The 14,054-nt window shown below is 38.0% G+C and overlaps 1 protein-coding gene across 1 annotated transcript in view; it reads right to left on the bottom strand.

Moving 5' to 3' along the window:
* Positions 1 to 14,054, bottom strand: part of TINAG (tubulointerstitial nephritis antigen) — a 122,540-nt gene that overhangs the window by 97,292 nt on the left and 11,194 nt on the right. The window contains exons 3-4 of the mRNA XM_075200902.1: positions 6,341 to 6,430; positions 4,253 to 4,367 (exon numbers count right to left, since the gene is read on the bottom strand). Of these exons, the coding sequence (XP_075057003.1) occupies positions 4,253 to 4,367; positions 6,341 to 6,430 (205 nt within the window). The remainder of the gene's footprint in view (positions 1 to 4,252; positions 4,368 to 6,340; positions 6,431 to 14,054) is intronic.

The raw sequence follows: 14,054 nt of genomic DNA, 5'->3' as shown, positions 1-14,054 counted from the left end.
TGCCGATAAAAAAGAAATTGCCAACATGCCATTCTACACACGCAGTGGCAAAGAGAGAATGAGGCCTTCACCTTTGTCTATTAGTGGCAGATCCCAAAAAGTTACCGAGCCTACAAGTGGTGCACAACTACTGTTACGCGTCAAAGCCGAGCTGCAAGATAACAGTAAGGCATTAGAGGATAATGTTTGCTCTGATTCCCAAATGACACCAATTCCTGTGGAGAGTCCATCCAACAGTGGGATGTCTAATCGTGAGCATTCTGCTGATGTGTGCCTTAATAGCCCGAGTGTAGCCGGTGATACACAAATTGAGGGTGCCACTTTGGAATTAGAAGAGGATGAGGGGGAGATTTGTGTAGGTGACGAGCAAGGCCGCACGGAGGATTGTCTGGGGGGGAGGGTTTCTCCCCGCCGACCGAAAAAAAAAAACCACGAGAGAGAGCTGCTGCGCCCGCGCATGCGCAGCAGCTCCGTTTCGCCAGCGCTGTCCTATACAGCAGCCGCGGCGCTGTCTAAGAAGCGTCTGCGGCAGTGCTGTATACAATCGAGGGAGGCACCTTAGCCATCTTGAAACCTCGTCTATGTTACGCCATTTAACGAGAGTTCATGGCAAAGTGTTGGAAAAGCTGAAAGTTCTTCCAAAAAAATTACAAGCACTCCATCATCAGCTAAGACCCTCCAGTCACCGACATCCCGACGGCTACAAAATACACCCACCACACCATCCTCATCAATATCCTCAGTAGCGCTCGGAGTTAGCCCAGCATCCCAGTTATTAAGGCTGGATGACTCCTGCACTATTATTGATTCTTCTGAAGAAAGCGTTAGTCCCACTGCTGCTGCTGTTGCTGCTGCTGGGGGTGAATCGTCATCCCAGAGGCAGGTCAAGAAAATGAGCAGTCCTACATTTCAGCAATTAACTGTGAAACAAACATTTGCTAGGGGACCCAAATATGACAGCAGTCACCCAGTCGCCAAGCGAATCACAGACGCCATGGCTGCAATGTTAGTGTTAGATCTGCGTCCAATCTCCACAATAAACGTAGCTGGTTTTTCACAGTTAATTGAGGTTTTGTATCCGCGTTACAACTATACCAAAAAGTGTGTAAAAATGTAGAGATTGCGCTGAAAAATGCCATTCTGCCCACCGTCCACTTAACCACAGATATGTGGACAAGTGGAAGTGGCCAAACCAAAGACTATATGACTGTGACAGCCCACTGGGTTGGTCATTCACCTTCACCAGCAGAAACAGCAGCAGCATGTACACCACTACGTAACATTTGTCACAGGCAGGCCACTCTTTGTATCACCGGTTCACTAACAGGCATACAGCTGACAATTTGTTACGCAAACTAAGAGATGTGATTGATATATGGCTTATACCACTTGGACTCTCCCCAGTATATGTCATTTCTGATAACGCCAACAATATAGTGCGAGCATTACAGCTGGGTGATTTCCATCACATTCCCTGTTTTGCTCACACCATCAACTTGGTGGTGCAGAGCTTCCTACGAACTAACTGTGAGGTGCAGGAGATGCTTTCGGTGGCCCTTAAAATTTCAGGCCATTTCAGGCATTCAGCCACAGCATGTAGGAGATTACAGCAGCTCCAAGAGCAGTTGAACTTGCCCTGCCACCAACTTAAGCAAGAGGTGGTAACTAGGTGGAATTCCACCCTGTACATGCTTTAGAGAATGGAAGAACAGCGCAAAGCCATCCAAGCATATTGCACAAGCCATGACATTGGGAAAGGAGGGGGATGTATTTCACTCTTGCACAGTGGGGAATCCTTTCAGTGCTGTGCAAGGTGCTGAAACCATTTGAAGTTGTGACGTGTGAAGTGAGTGCAGACTCTGCTAGTTTGAGCCAAGTCATTCCTTTAATTAGACTATTGGAAAAGCAGCTTGAGAAAATGAAGTAGGAGCTGAAAGCAAGCAATTCAGCAAAGTATGTTGGCCTTGTCGATCAAGTACTTCATTCGCTTCACAATGATCCTCGAGTTATTAAGATCTTGAACTCGGATCAGTATGTTTTGGCCACTGTGCTTGATCCAAGGTTTAAGACCTATATTGAGTCTTTACTTGTAAATGAGCGAGATGTGAACTTTTGCAAGGAGCTATTGCTCAGCAAGTTGGTCGCTGAACTGGGCCTCGGCTTGACGTGTCCTCCTTCACTTTATCAAGCTGCTGCTGCTCGTAAAAAAATACATTTCCCAAAAAGAAGCAGGGAAGACGCAGGCGGCAGACCAGAACAATTTAACATCTGGCCTGGTTTGAAGGATTTTTCAAAAAAATGTGTCACCTTGCCCATAACTCCATCCAATACGAGTATAAACATGCAAAGGATGGTGGACGATTATTTTCAAGAGGTAATTGATATGGAAATGTCAGACAGTCCCTTTCCTTACTGGGAGGAAAAGCAGGCCATTTGGAAACCCATGTACAAACTTGCTTTGCAATAATTAAGCTGCCCACCCTCCAGTGTGTACTCTGAACGAGTATTCAGTACAGCCGGAAACTTAGTCAGTGATTGCCGTCAAAGGTTACTTCCAAAATATGTTGAGAAAATGATGTTTATAAAAATGAACTACATCTTCCACGAGGAAGGCCTTCACCATCAAAGACATCCAAGCACTGACTGTTCCCTAATGGTGGATTCAAGCGGCGATGAATTGATAGTCTGTGTGAATGACGTACACACTGATGAGGTGAGGATGAAGCTGAAGATGAAGATGATAATATCTTTTTAAAACTTTCTATGTAAGTGTAGGGTGCAATCTACCCCCAAAGAGGAAAGGGACTTGTGGCATTTCCATATCACATACCGTCTTGAAATGCTGCTGTTTGGGCAATTTCTCCTTAAGGGTAGGGTGTCATAGACAGAGTGACCCCAAACTGGCTTTGTCCATTTCTCTTAATATTGTATAGTCTATAACGGCTTAATTTTTTTGTATTTTCAACAAGTGGAGGGGGGCCTATAAAGACAGAAACCAAACTGGCTTTGTCCATTTCAATTAATATTTTACAGTTTATAATGGCTGAATTTTTTGTTTTTTTCAACAAGTGGAGGGAGGCCTATAGAGACAGAAAGCAAACTGCCTTTTTCCATTTCTTTACATATTTAACTATAAGTGTAGGGTGTAATATACATCCAAAGACGATGGCTGCATTGCCAATATGCATAGATGGAGAGGAAGACAATCTGATTTGTGTGTAGAATTAATGAAGGCCAACCTACCAGGAATTAAACTGTTTTTTTGATAATTTATTAGCTTTAGAATTAGATTACTTATCCATGAAACAGGTGGAGCACTAAATTTGGTTATTTTAGGCGCAAAAACATTTTGATTTTCCAACAAAATAGCAAAACAAAACCAAACAAAACCAAAACCAAAACCCGCAATGGCGGTTTTGCAAAACCAAAACCAAAACACGACGGTAATCCAGATCCAAAACCGAATACAAAACCAAAACATGGGGGTCAGTGACCATCTCTATCTTTTACAGAAATAGAAAGGGAAGTTGCAGAAAATATAGAGATGAGATCCAATCTCTGACATTTCATATGTGAACCCTGTTAACAAAGCAGAGAAAACCCCTTTAAATGTATCTTCTCTTCTCCTTGATCTCATTTTAAGCAGTTCCTCAAATCTAGTTCTCAATTTCAGTGCAAAATAAAGCTCAGGAAGGCCCCAATCTTCCAACCTTCTCTCATTGTCTGGTGGAAACTTTACACCAATATTCTATGTAAGTTAAAACAAGTACTTACAAGCCAGACAAAATAAATGTAGACATAAAAATAAAGGGTATGAAGGACCCTGCTCATTAGAGAGCTTACATTCTCAGTGGAATAGGGCACAGTTGAAACAAGGGAAGCAAATGTGCCTCAGAGTGGAGATTGGGACAGTTGAGAGAGTGCATTAGTGTGAATAGTGTTATCGGGGATAAGGTCACCTCTAAAAAGATATGTGTTTTCAAAGAGTGTCTAAAGATTTGAAGGCTGTGGAAAAGTCTAATTGAGCGTGGTATGAAATTCCGTAAGTCGGGAGCAGCACGGGAGAAGTCTTGTAGGCGGGAGTGAGAGGTGGTTACCAGAAATGAGACAAGGCGCAGGTCACAGATAGATCTAAAAGGCCGGGTGGGAGAGTATTTTGATAAGAGATTTGAGATGTGTGCAGGGGTAGTGTTGTTGAGGGCTTTGTAGGTAAGGTGAGTTACTACATTACAGAATCCTAAAGAAAACTTACTTGCATTTCATTCATGTTGAGAAGTGAAGGGGGTGGAGGTAGAGTACCTAGACGATATTCAAATCCTTCATTTAAAGTCATACCCCAAAATTGGCTGTAGTTGTCTGCTTTCCATCTGCAATTGCAAGTACATTTTTTTTAAATAGCTGCTATTGTGAAAAAATAAAGAGAGCATTTTTGACATACCAAGAACAAAAATTTGTGATCCTATTTAGTCTCAAAAACAACTTTTGTATATTATAATTTATAGACTAATGCCCAGACTGTACAGATGTAACATATAATTTAGTATTCTTTTCCATTATATGTATTCATGCAATAACTTTACCTAAAATGGGATTTGATTTCAACTTAAGTCCAAATGATAGCTAAAGATAATATTATTCAATATATATTATTTGATAAATTGTATTTGCATGTCTTCATTGATTAACTTAATAAAATATTTACTGTCTGCAAACTATGCAATCTGCTTGTATAATTAATTTTGGGGATAATGTGAGTCATACGTTGCAATCAATAAGATTGCGGTGAGATTGAGTTTGATGTGCCCTGCCCTATACAAAATATAATAAACATAAAACAGATATCTATTAAAAAATTTAAGAGGAAAATTATAAAGATTTATCTTAATACAAAGTACAGTACAGTACAATTTTACAACAATTTATGTAATACCTATCTTGCATGAGAGTGAGATGAAAGGTAACTAAAGTAATAAATCCAAGATGTATGTTGATCCAATAAGACATAATTGTCAATATGGAATGAGAAAGATTTTTTTCCCATTTTAAAGCAAATTGAACTATGTTTTATGTTTTTTTTTTCCCTTCATCTAGATCAACTGGGGTTTTGTGGATTGAACTTGACAGGCCATCGATCACTCAATTTTTCTAGAAAACATGTAATCTCTTTGTATGCATTGTTTCAGCATAACTAAGTAAACTTTAGACTTTTCTTCACAATAAAAGTATGTGTGGGTTCCTGTCTATTTATTTTGAGCCATCTTAGTACTAGCTGGATGAAACTCACATACACAATTTCCTGTAGGAACACAATTTTAAAAGCTGCTGTTCCACACTTTTATAGTTTAAAGTTTTCCATTGGAAGAGAGGCAATATTACTGACAAATAATATAAAAAAAACTTAAATAATTAAATTAATAGCAATAAACAATGAATAAAATAATAATGAAAAACATAAAAAAACATTATTCCCCTACAGTGACCTTACTCTACTATGATAGTCCCTCTACCCAAATATACAGAAACGGATCATTCATTTTTTTTCTAACAATCATCTCTATTTTTTGTCTCTGAGGTGATAGTTTAATTTGTACAGTTTTGCAGCTCCTCAAGAGATGAATTCTGCCTTCCTACACTAGATATCCACCACAATACCAAACTAGCATCTGAAATACCCATGCAAAGTGCTTAATTCTAGTGACAATAAGTAAGTTAACCTTGGACTATGATTAGGATGCAGAACCAGAAGCAGTTTCGAAATTTTATGTGATTTTTTTGAGTTTATTATATATTCTATATGTCTTGTTTAAATGTTGATACATTAAGCTCACATGAAAAGGAGGCTAACTTGATTTAATTATATATATGATAAGCTCCCAATCAATTTTTATCTGGCACAAGGCCGCTCATCTTGTGTGTTTTAATCATGGTATCAGGAAAATAGTACTCCACTATTATTCTCACTGTGTATTTTATTAAACACAGATAGATATATATATATATATATATATATATATATATATATATATTTATTTATATTTTTTTTTTCACTAACATCAGGCAGCAAAAGGGTTAGGGAGTGTGAGTCCGGTTCTTACTAAACTAAATTTGTTCCTGGGGATTTGTGCCCTCTGCAAAGAACCAAAAATTATTTAGTATAACCTTTCAATGCCAGACAAAATAGCAAAAGTTGTGCAAACTACATTGAAACTATTCTATACATTTTAACTTACATGTTTATTTTTCACCGTCAAAATTATCATAACAACTGCAAACAGAGAAATGATCTGAGAAACTATTTAAACATCAAGATATGTATAAATTACTTTGCTAGTTTGCTCACCTAAAATCTCCTGTGTTAATGTAGTTAATCAAGTCTGGCTGAATAAGACAAACATATTCTGTACATATCCAATGATGCTCATTACAGTAACTGCAACAAAAAACACAACACAATTATCAGTTGTCTGGAAAAGGACTGAACTTTTTCTAAAAATAAATAAATCATATTGGATAATTTACTGTTGAAGAGCAAAATAAATTATACACATTTGATATCCTGTAAAAATCCTATAAATGTCAGTGATTCACAGCAGGTAAGTCACTTTAAAAAGGTCAAGCAGAAACAATTTGGGAAAAAAATGTGTTTTAGAATGCTGCTATTGAACAAAATTATTTTCTAAAATGTCATTTTTACATCCAATTTTTCAAAATGTCAAAAATAACAAATTAAACATTTTGAAGACCTTCTTTAAAATAGTAATTAAAAAATCATAAAACCTCATGAGCTCATTTTCAAAATATAGAATTAGTGTTCTATCAGTTCTACAATTAAAGAGATTTATTCATCTCTAGTTACAAAGCTAATATACCTCTTGTACTACATTCATATGGCCTGATTCATCAAAGCACGCATACTGATCGCAATGGGTCTGCTTCATTAAGGAAAGGAAAGCAAAAAAAAGAGTGTTTGCACCTTGGAAAAATCATGTTGCATTGAAGTGGGAGGTAAATTTAAATGTGAGGACATATTTATAGTTGGTCTAGGGCATGTCTTAGATCAATTTTAAATTTCAGTGTAAAAATAAAGCTATCAAAGATTTCTGTGCAACATAAAAAACAGCCAGTATTTTCCTTATTGTCATAAGCATAAGCGAATTTGCACCCTTCGATTTGTAGCATGGTTTGTGTATGAAGATGAATTGAACGTTGCTGCATTTAGTTTCATATGGTCTGGTTCTGGAAATGCGCAGATTAATTTTGTGTGTGATAAACACAAATTCGGCATTTACATTCCTTGATGAATCAGGCCCATAATGTACTGGAATCAATTTCTGTGCCACAACATTGTTACATGTAAAATTATTATTTAATTACAGATTTGCTTATTTAATAATATAATTCTCAGAGTAGCATTGTTGACTACTCCAGGTGTCTATAAACTTAAGACTTGTGTAGCTATTTGAAAATGTTGGCTTGTGCCTGCACTCTTATAGAAAGAAAATATACCCTCAGATTTCATCATGAGTCTTTCCCAATTGACAAATTGACTAGATTGGATTTGTAGGATGTCATTCAGTAACCTTGATGGCAACAATTTGTTTTAGAAAATTATTTTACGTCTGATGTAACACTTAATATTTTGTACTTTACTAAGGTAGGGCCAATACAAGAGCCAACAATGTTTTGTTTTTTGTTTTTTTATAAAAATATGTTGTACAATATTTTATTATAACTAGTCATTTTCCAGGATTTCTAGGGTCTCCTTTTCTTTCTGATCCCTTGTGAATTGTAAATTCCAATGTACTGCTTTTCTATTGGTAAGTCTTTTTTCCTTTTATTTTAACATAGCCATTTCAATTTCCTGTATTGGATTTGCAAAGGCATTTGCAATAGGTTTGTATGTCATCAACACATTTAATGAAGATGACTGTATACTATGTAATTATTGTCAAAGTCAAATAATTGGATGAAAGAAACTATATTGATTATTATTGTTTTACTGTGCGATTCCGATCAGTACGCCACGTGTTATGACGCAATCGCACGATAAACAATGCACACATACACTTACACTTACATATTCACTTGTACATAATGCATTTTATAATAGTTCCAACCCACAGTTGTTTTTGAACAAATGTTATTGAATTTAGAGTTAAATATGATAATGTTAGAAGCACTTTATTGAGATCTAAGGTTCAGATTACAGGAAACATATCATGTGTCATTCTAATCCCCTATTTATCCTTAGTGATCCGGTTCAATAGCATAAAGGATCGCACCTTGTGTATGCAAGACAGGGATTATAGGGAATAAATGATCACAATGGTATTGTGTGTGTGTGTAATGTAAATAGATCAGTTTGAAATAGCTTTTGGCAGGAAGATTAGTATGCAGCTGTTGGAGAGCTGACCCCTGCCCTTGGAGAGCTGACACCCACCCTTGGAGGGTGTCGTTTGAACTTACCTATGAACTACACTATACTGGACTGTCCTGGAGCCTGGACCTATGGAAACATGCCTAGTCATCTGTATTGTATTTACTGTAACACCAAATGTATATATATATTGCTCTCTGGAACCAGCATTCAGTCTCTTTGACCACAGACTTCAGGATTGAATGACTGTAAACTGGAACCAGCAGAGCGCGGCGTATGTATCGGCTGTACTTATTTATTTAATTGTTATTCTTTTGCTAACAAATCGCTTTGTGAGTTGTAACCACACAAATCACAGCAGTGATTATTGGTAAACGATAAAATAACTTTAATATTATCCAATACCCATTGTATCCATAAAATATGGTTTATTTTTTGTTGCTTATATAGTGGATGGTTTTCCACTTCTATCTTGCATGTACATTAAAAGTACTGATTTTACATTGATGTTTAAATTATTTCATTCTTTTAGATGGAGCCTTATTACCTATACTGGATATAGCTGTATAAAGACAGCATTCTACCCAAGACCCATTACTTTTTATATATATTGTTCGTTCACTATAAGTACTTGTTTCAGAGTGCCTTTAATGTGCAGTCCTTGGTCTTGCATATATTTTCAATCAGTGGTTCATTTTCTTGCTTTTTCAAGTCATATATCAAGAGATATGTAACTGGGTGAGACATGAACTTCATTCCTAATCCTTTGTTTTAGCTCTAGTATTATTTTATTTTTAATTGTATTCTATTGAGTGAAAACATCTGAAATACAATACAGACAGTTGTCTTGCGTTGGTTATTGGCTTGCAGGTGTATAAAAGTAGTTACAATCACATATGTGTAACTTCTGACCTTTCCAAGAAATATTTGGTTTTAGCAGACTTACATGTTCCAGACAAGAGATCTATCTATAATGTTGATTAGTAGCAGTTTCAAAATGAGTAATCCTCTACAAGAAGGATAAGATTTATAAAGTTATAGTATTCTGAATCTAGGGAAGATTCTGTGTATCTTCTATACTTTGAAGACTATATCAAGATATATCACTGAAATTGTGTTGGCAGATCATTCAAAAGTAGTCTATTTTCATACGAAGTTGAATCTTGATTTGGTGATGCTGGGTAGGGTTTCAATGAAACTACCAAATCAAGAAAAAATTAAAAAGTTTCTGCTACTTCTATTCTGAGGATAAAAAATAATTTGTCTATGAACACTGACAGTGAAAGCAGAATAGGATGTGTCACACAGCAAAAAGAAAAAAGACCGCACCAGGTGGTCCAATTACACTTCCCTCTAATAGACACTCTAATAAGGCTAGGATAGTAAATGGCTATCCATTTATGGGAAGGGTGCACCCGATCATAAATATTAGTGACCACAAATGAAGAACAAGAGAGAAAAAGTAATGATCTTATGGGGCACTCGAATGGACTAGAACGTATCTGAAAATTACTGTTAAATAAATCTTTATTTAATCAACTTATCATAAAATTTCTAATAGCGAAATATTAAAAGGTGTATATAGAATGTATTTGAGAAAAAAATTGAACTGGTAAAATAGAATTATTTTACCAGTTCAATTTTTTTCTCAAATACATTCTATATACACCTTTTAATATTTCGCTATTAGAAATTTTATGATAAGTTGATTAAATAAAGATTTATTTAACAGTAATTTTCAGATACGTTCTAGTCCATTCGAGTGCCCCATAAGATCATTACTTTTTCTCTCTTGTTCTTCATTTAGGATGTGTCACACACCAGACTCTCAGGTCCTCTCACTTACCTCTCCGCTGTCTTTCCAAGCTGTCCCTGTGGTCCCCAGGCTCTGCTGATTTCAGATCTCTCTGCAAGATGCTGCCCAGTCTGTCTCCACTCCAGAGATCCCTCTAGAATCAGGGTATGGGCGCTGCCATCTTGAATTTGGTCACATGATTCCTTTCAGCCAATCAGGGGATAGCAGCCTCCTCTCCAGGTTTCCCTCCAAAACCAGTTCCTGGGAGCTGCCATCTTGGATATAGTCACCTGATCCATCTCAGCAATTTAGAGTGCTTCTTCTGCCGAGCTGACCGCAGTCTCCAATCAGGAATCAAGAAGTACTATAAAATGACTTCCTGGAGCCCTTACCTGTTGCCAGTGCAACGTTGTATTTCCAAACGCCAATCTGGTTCCCAGCAGGCTGCAGTCTTTCTATCCTTCCAGCTCATACAGTCTGCATTGCGGTTCCATTCCAGTTCCATTCAGGTTCTTTTCCAGTTTCGTCATTCAGCATTCTGGTTTCATTCCGGTTCCAGCATTCCGGTTCCATTTTGGTTCTGTTCCGGTTCCAGTATCCAGCATTCTGGTTCCAGCAATACGGTTACATTCCGGTTCCAGCATTCCGGTTTCCAGCATTCCGGTTTCCAGCTGTTTGGTTCCATTACGGGTTCAGCATTTCAGTTCCTGTCTGGTCTCCTCTGCTAGTTCATCACCACCTGTACCTATCCTTTCATTTAATTGCAAAGAAACATAATCAGACCACACAGCTTTGTGAATCTAGTCACCAGCCTAACTCCAGAAACACCACCCAGTCTGGGTACAGACAGATCCTCAGGTGTGACTGGATGAATCCACTGCTGCAGGATGTAACCTCTATATAATATTTTATAGATTATTTCTCTAAATGTTGTTGCTGTGAGAAACTCGACTGACTGTGAAAGGGTTGCTAGAATATCAAGTGTTTGAAGGGAAGGAAGTTCTTCTGGCCATTTTGAGATATCAGAACTATGATCTTATGAGTAATGAGGTATACAATTGGCCAGTGGTGGAAGTGAGCTGGTATACAGTGGTATACCATACCACCACTTCTCCTAGTACCTTCATTGTAAAACACTCAAATTCCCTTAAGTTACATTTTCCGTACCACCACATAAGGACACTTTATATTAATAGTTCTTAGCAGTATCATTTTCCTAATGGTTTAGTATATACTTTTCTTCCACTCAAAGGCATATATACAGTTATATTTTGCACTGGTTCTAACATATAAATTTTTTTTTATATTTATATATTGTTAGTTCTAATGTTCTTCTGTGATATGTGTACAAGAATTTGGGATGCTGGATGTGGGTCCAACAGCTAGTTTGTTTAGTACAGTGTTCCTCCCACAGGGTCAAGGACCTCAGGTTATACTGTAATATTATGTAGACTTGATATTTACATTTTGGAACTCCCCTTGTCCCATGCTGGATGCTGGCCACTTCCCTGTACTCACCACAGGTGTACAGAATATGCCTATTGGTTTACCATAGAATGGAGTCCCTTATTTTAAATCACACCAATACCCTTGCTCCCTTCTCATGCTAATAAATTCCATCCCACCTGCCCTCTTCATGAACTTACCAAGCAGGAGAATGACATTGCACAATCTCGCAATTTATATGCTGCTTATTCCACCACCAAATCTGCCATGTGAATTCTATCTATGAATTTTAATGGGCTCAACCACCAGCAGAAGTCTACTATAGCATTACAATTCTTCAAGCTTTGCTCATTCACATCCAGTGCTAACAAGCAAAGCCTACCACATGCTTTTACACAAATACAGATTGCATAAAAAGGGCACAGCCATTTTACTACACAATATCACTCCTATTGCCCCAGAAGAACAATGGACAAAAGACCAATCACCTATTATGAAGCCTCAATGTGAGACATACTGCTTACTTTTCCAATTTCTGTCTAGTGTCACAAGTCTCTCAAGTTCATCTAGAACCTAAACAGGATAGACCTCTTATTCCTAAAATGTCTTCAATCACACGCATATTGATTAGAGTTGTTCACTGACCCCCATGTCTTGGTTTTGGTTCTGGATCTGGATTAACTTTGTGTTTTGGTTTTGGTTTTTGCAAAACCGCCCTCATGTGTTTTGGTTTTGGTTTTGGATCCCAATTTTTATTCTAAAATCCCTATTTTTTTTCTAAAATCACATAATTTAGCTCTTGTTTTGTTCCTACATTATTATTAACCTCAAGAACATTAATTTCCAGTAATTTCCAATCAATTTTTGTCAAGTGACAAGAACACTACTACCCCTCCTGCTTCTGTATGAGCAATGGTACTGAGCAATGGCATTGGGGATTGGAGAGTGACAGGAACACTGCTACCCATGTTTCTGTGTGAGCAATGGCACTGAGCAATGTCACTGGAGAATGAAGAGTGACCAGAACACTGCTACCCCTGTTTCTGTGTTAGCAATGGTGCTGGATCTCCTGGGGAGGGAGGTACTTATGGAATCCAAAACCCGCTTGATCCAACAAGGCAATGATGACATTTTGCCTTGATTCAATCCGAGGATGCGCAAAAGTACTGAGCCGGCTCACAAGCCTACTCGGATCTCCTAAGTTTGGGTGACCTCAGTTTTCAGAAAAACAATCCCGAGTATCTCTAATATTGATGCTTGGCATCAATACATATATTGATACTCATATATAAAAACATTTGCCACTTCTCAACACCTGCTCTCACATAGACATGGCATTTATTGACCTCAGCACTACGATCATGGCCAAAAGTTTTGAGAATTACACAGGCATTGGTTTTCACAAAGTTTGCTGCTTCAGTGTTTTTAAAGCTTTTTGTCAGATATTGCTATGGTATACTGAAGTAAAATTACAAGCCTTTCATAAGTGTCAAGGGCTTTTATTGACAATTGCATTAAGTTTATGCAAAGAGTCAATATTTGCAGTGTTGACCCTTCTTTTTGTAGACCTCTGCAATTCGCCCTGGCATGCAGTCAATCAACTTCTGTGCCACATACTGACTGATGGCCGCCCATTCTTGCCTAATCAATACTTGGAGTTTGTCAGAATTTGTGGGTTTTTGTTTGTCAACCCACCTCTTGAGGATTGACCACAAGTTCTCAATTGGATTAAGGTCTGGGGAGTTTCCTGGCCATGGACCCAAAATTTTGATGTTTTGATCGCAGATTGTTTTTCCTGGAGAGAAGTGGCTTCTTTGCTGGCCTTCTAGACATCAGGCCATCCTCAAAAAGTTTTTGCCTCACTGTGCATGCAGATGCAGGCACACCTGCCTGCTGCCATTCCTGAGCAAGCGCTACACTGGTGTTGCCCCGGTCCCGCAACTGAATCAACTTTAGGGGATGGTCCTGGCGCTTGCTGGATGTTCTTGGGTTCCCTGAAGCCTTCTTTACAACTATTGAACCTCTCTCCTTGACGTTGTTGATGATCCAATAAATGGTTGATTTAGTCAAATCTTACTAGCAGCAATGTCCTTGCCTGTAAAGCCCTTTTTGTGCAAAACAATCATGCTGCACGTGTTTCCTTGCATATAACCATGGTGAACAGAGGAAGAACAATGACTTCAAGCACCACCCTCCTTTTAAAGCTTCCAGTCTGTTATTTTAACTCAATCAGCATGATACAGTGGTCTTCAGTCTTGTCCTTCTCAATACTCTCACCTGTGTTAACGAAAGAATCACTGACCTGGGGGTAAATGTATTAATCTCCGGTTTCTTCAACCCCCGCGAGTTCGGCGTCTTCGGCGCTTAAATTTAAAGCCGCGCTGTCTTGTAAAGGGAAACTTCCCTTTACAAGGCAGCGCCGCTTTAAATTTAAGC

Source organism: Mixophyes fleayi, chromosome 3 (genome assembly GCF_038048845.1).
Source record: "Mixophyes fleayi isolate aMixFle1 chromosome 3, aMixFle1.hap1, whole genome shotgun sequence".
NCBI lineage: Eukaryota > Metazoa > Chordata > Amphibia > Anura > Limnodynastidae > Mixophyes > Mixophyes fleayi.
The sequence above is the reverse complement of the archived record's forward strand: the minus strand, read 5'-3'. Positions and strand labels throughout refer to the sequence as shown.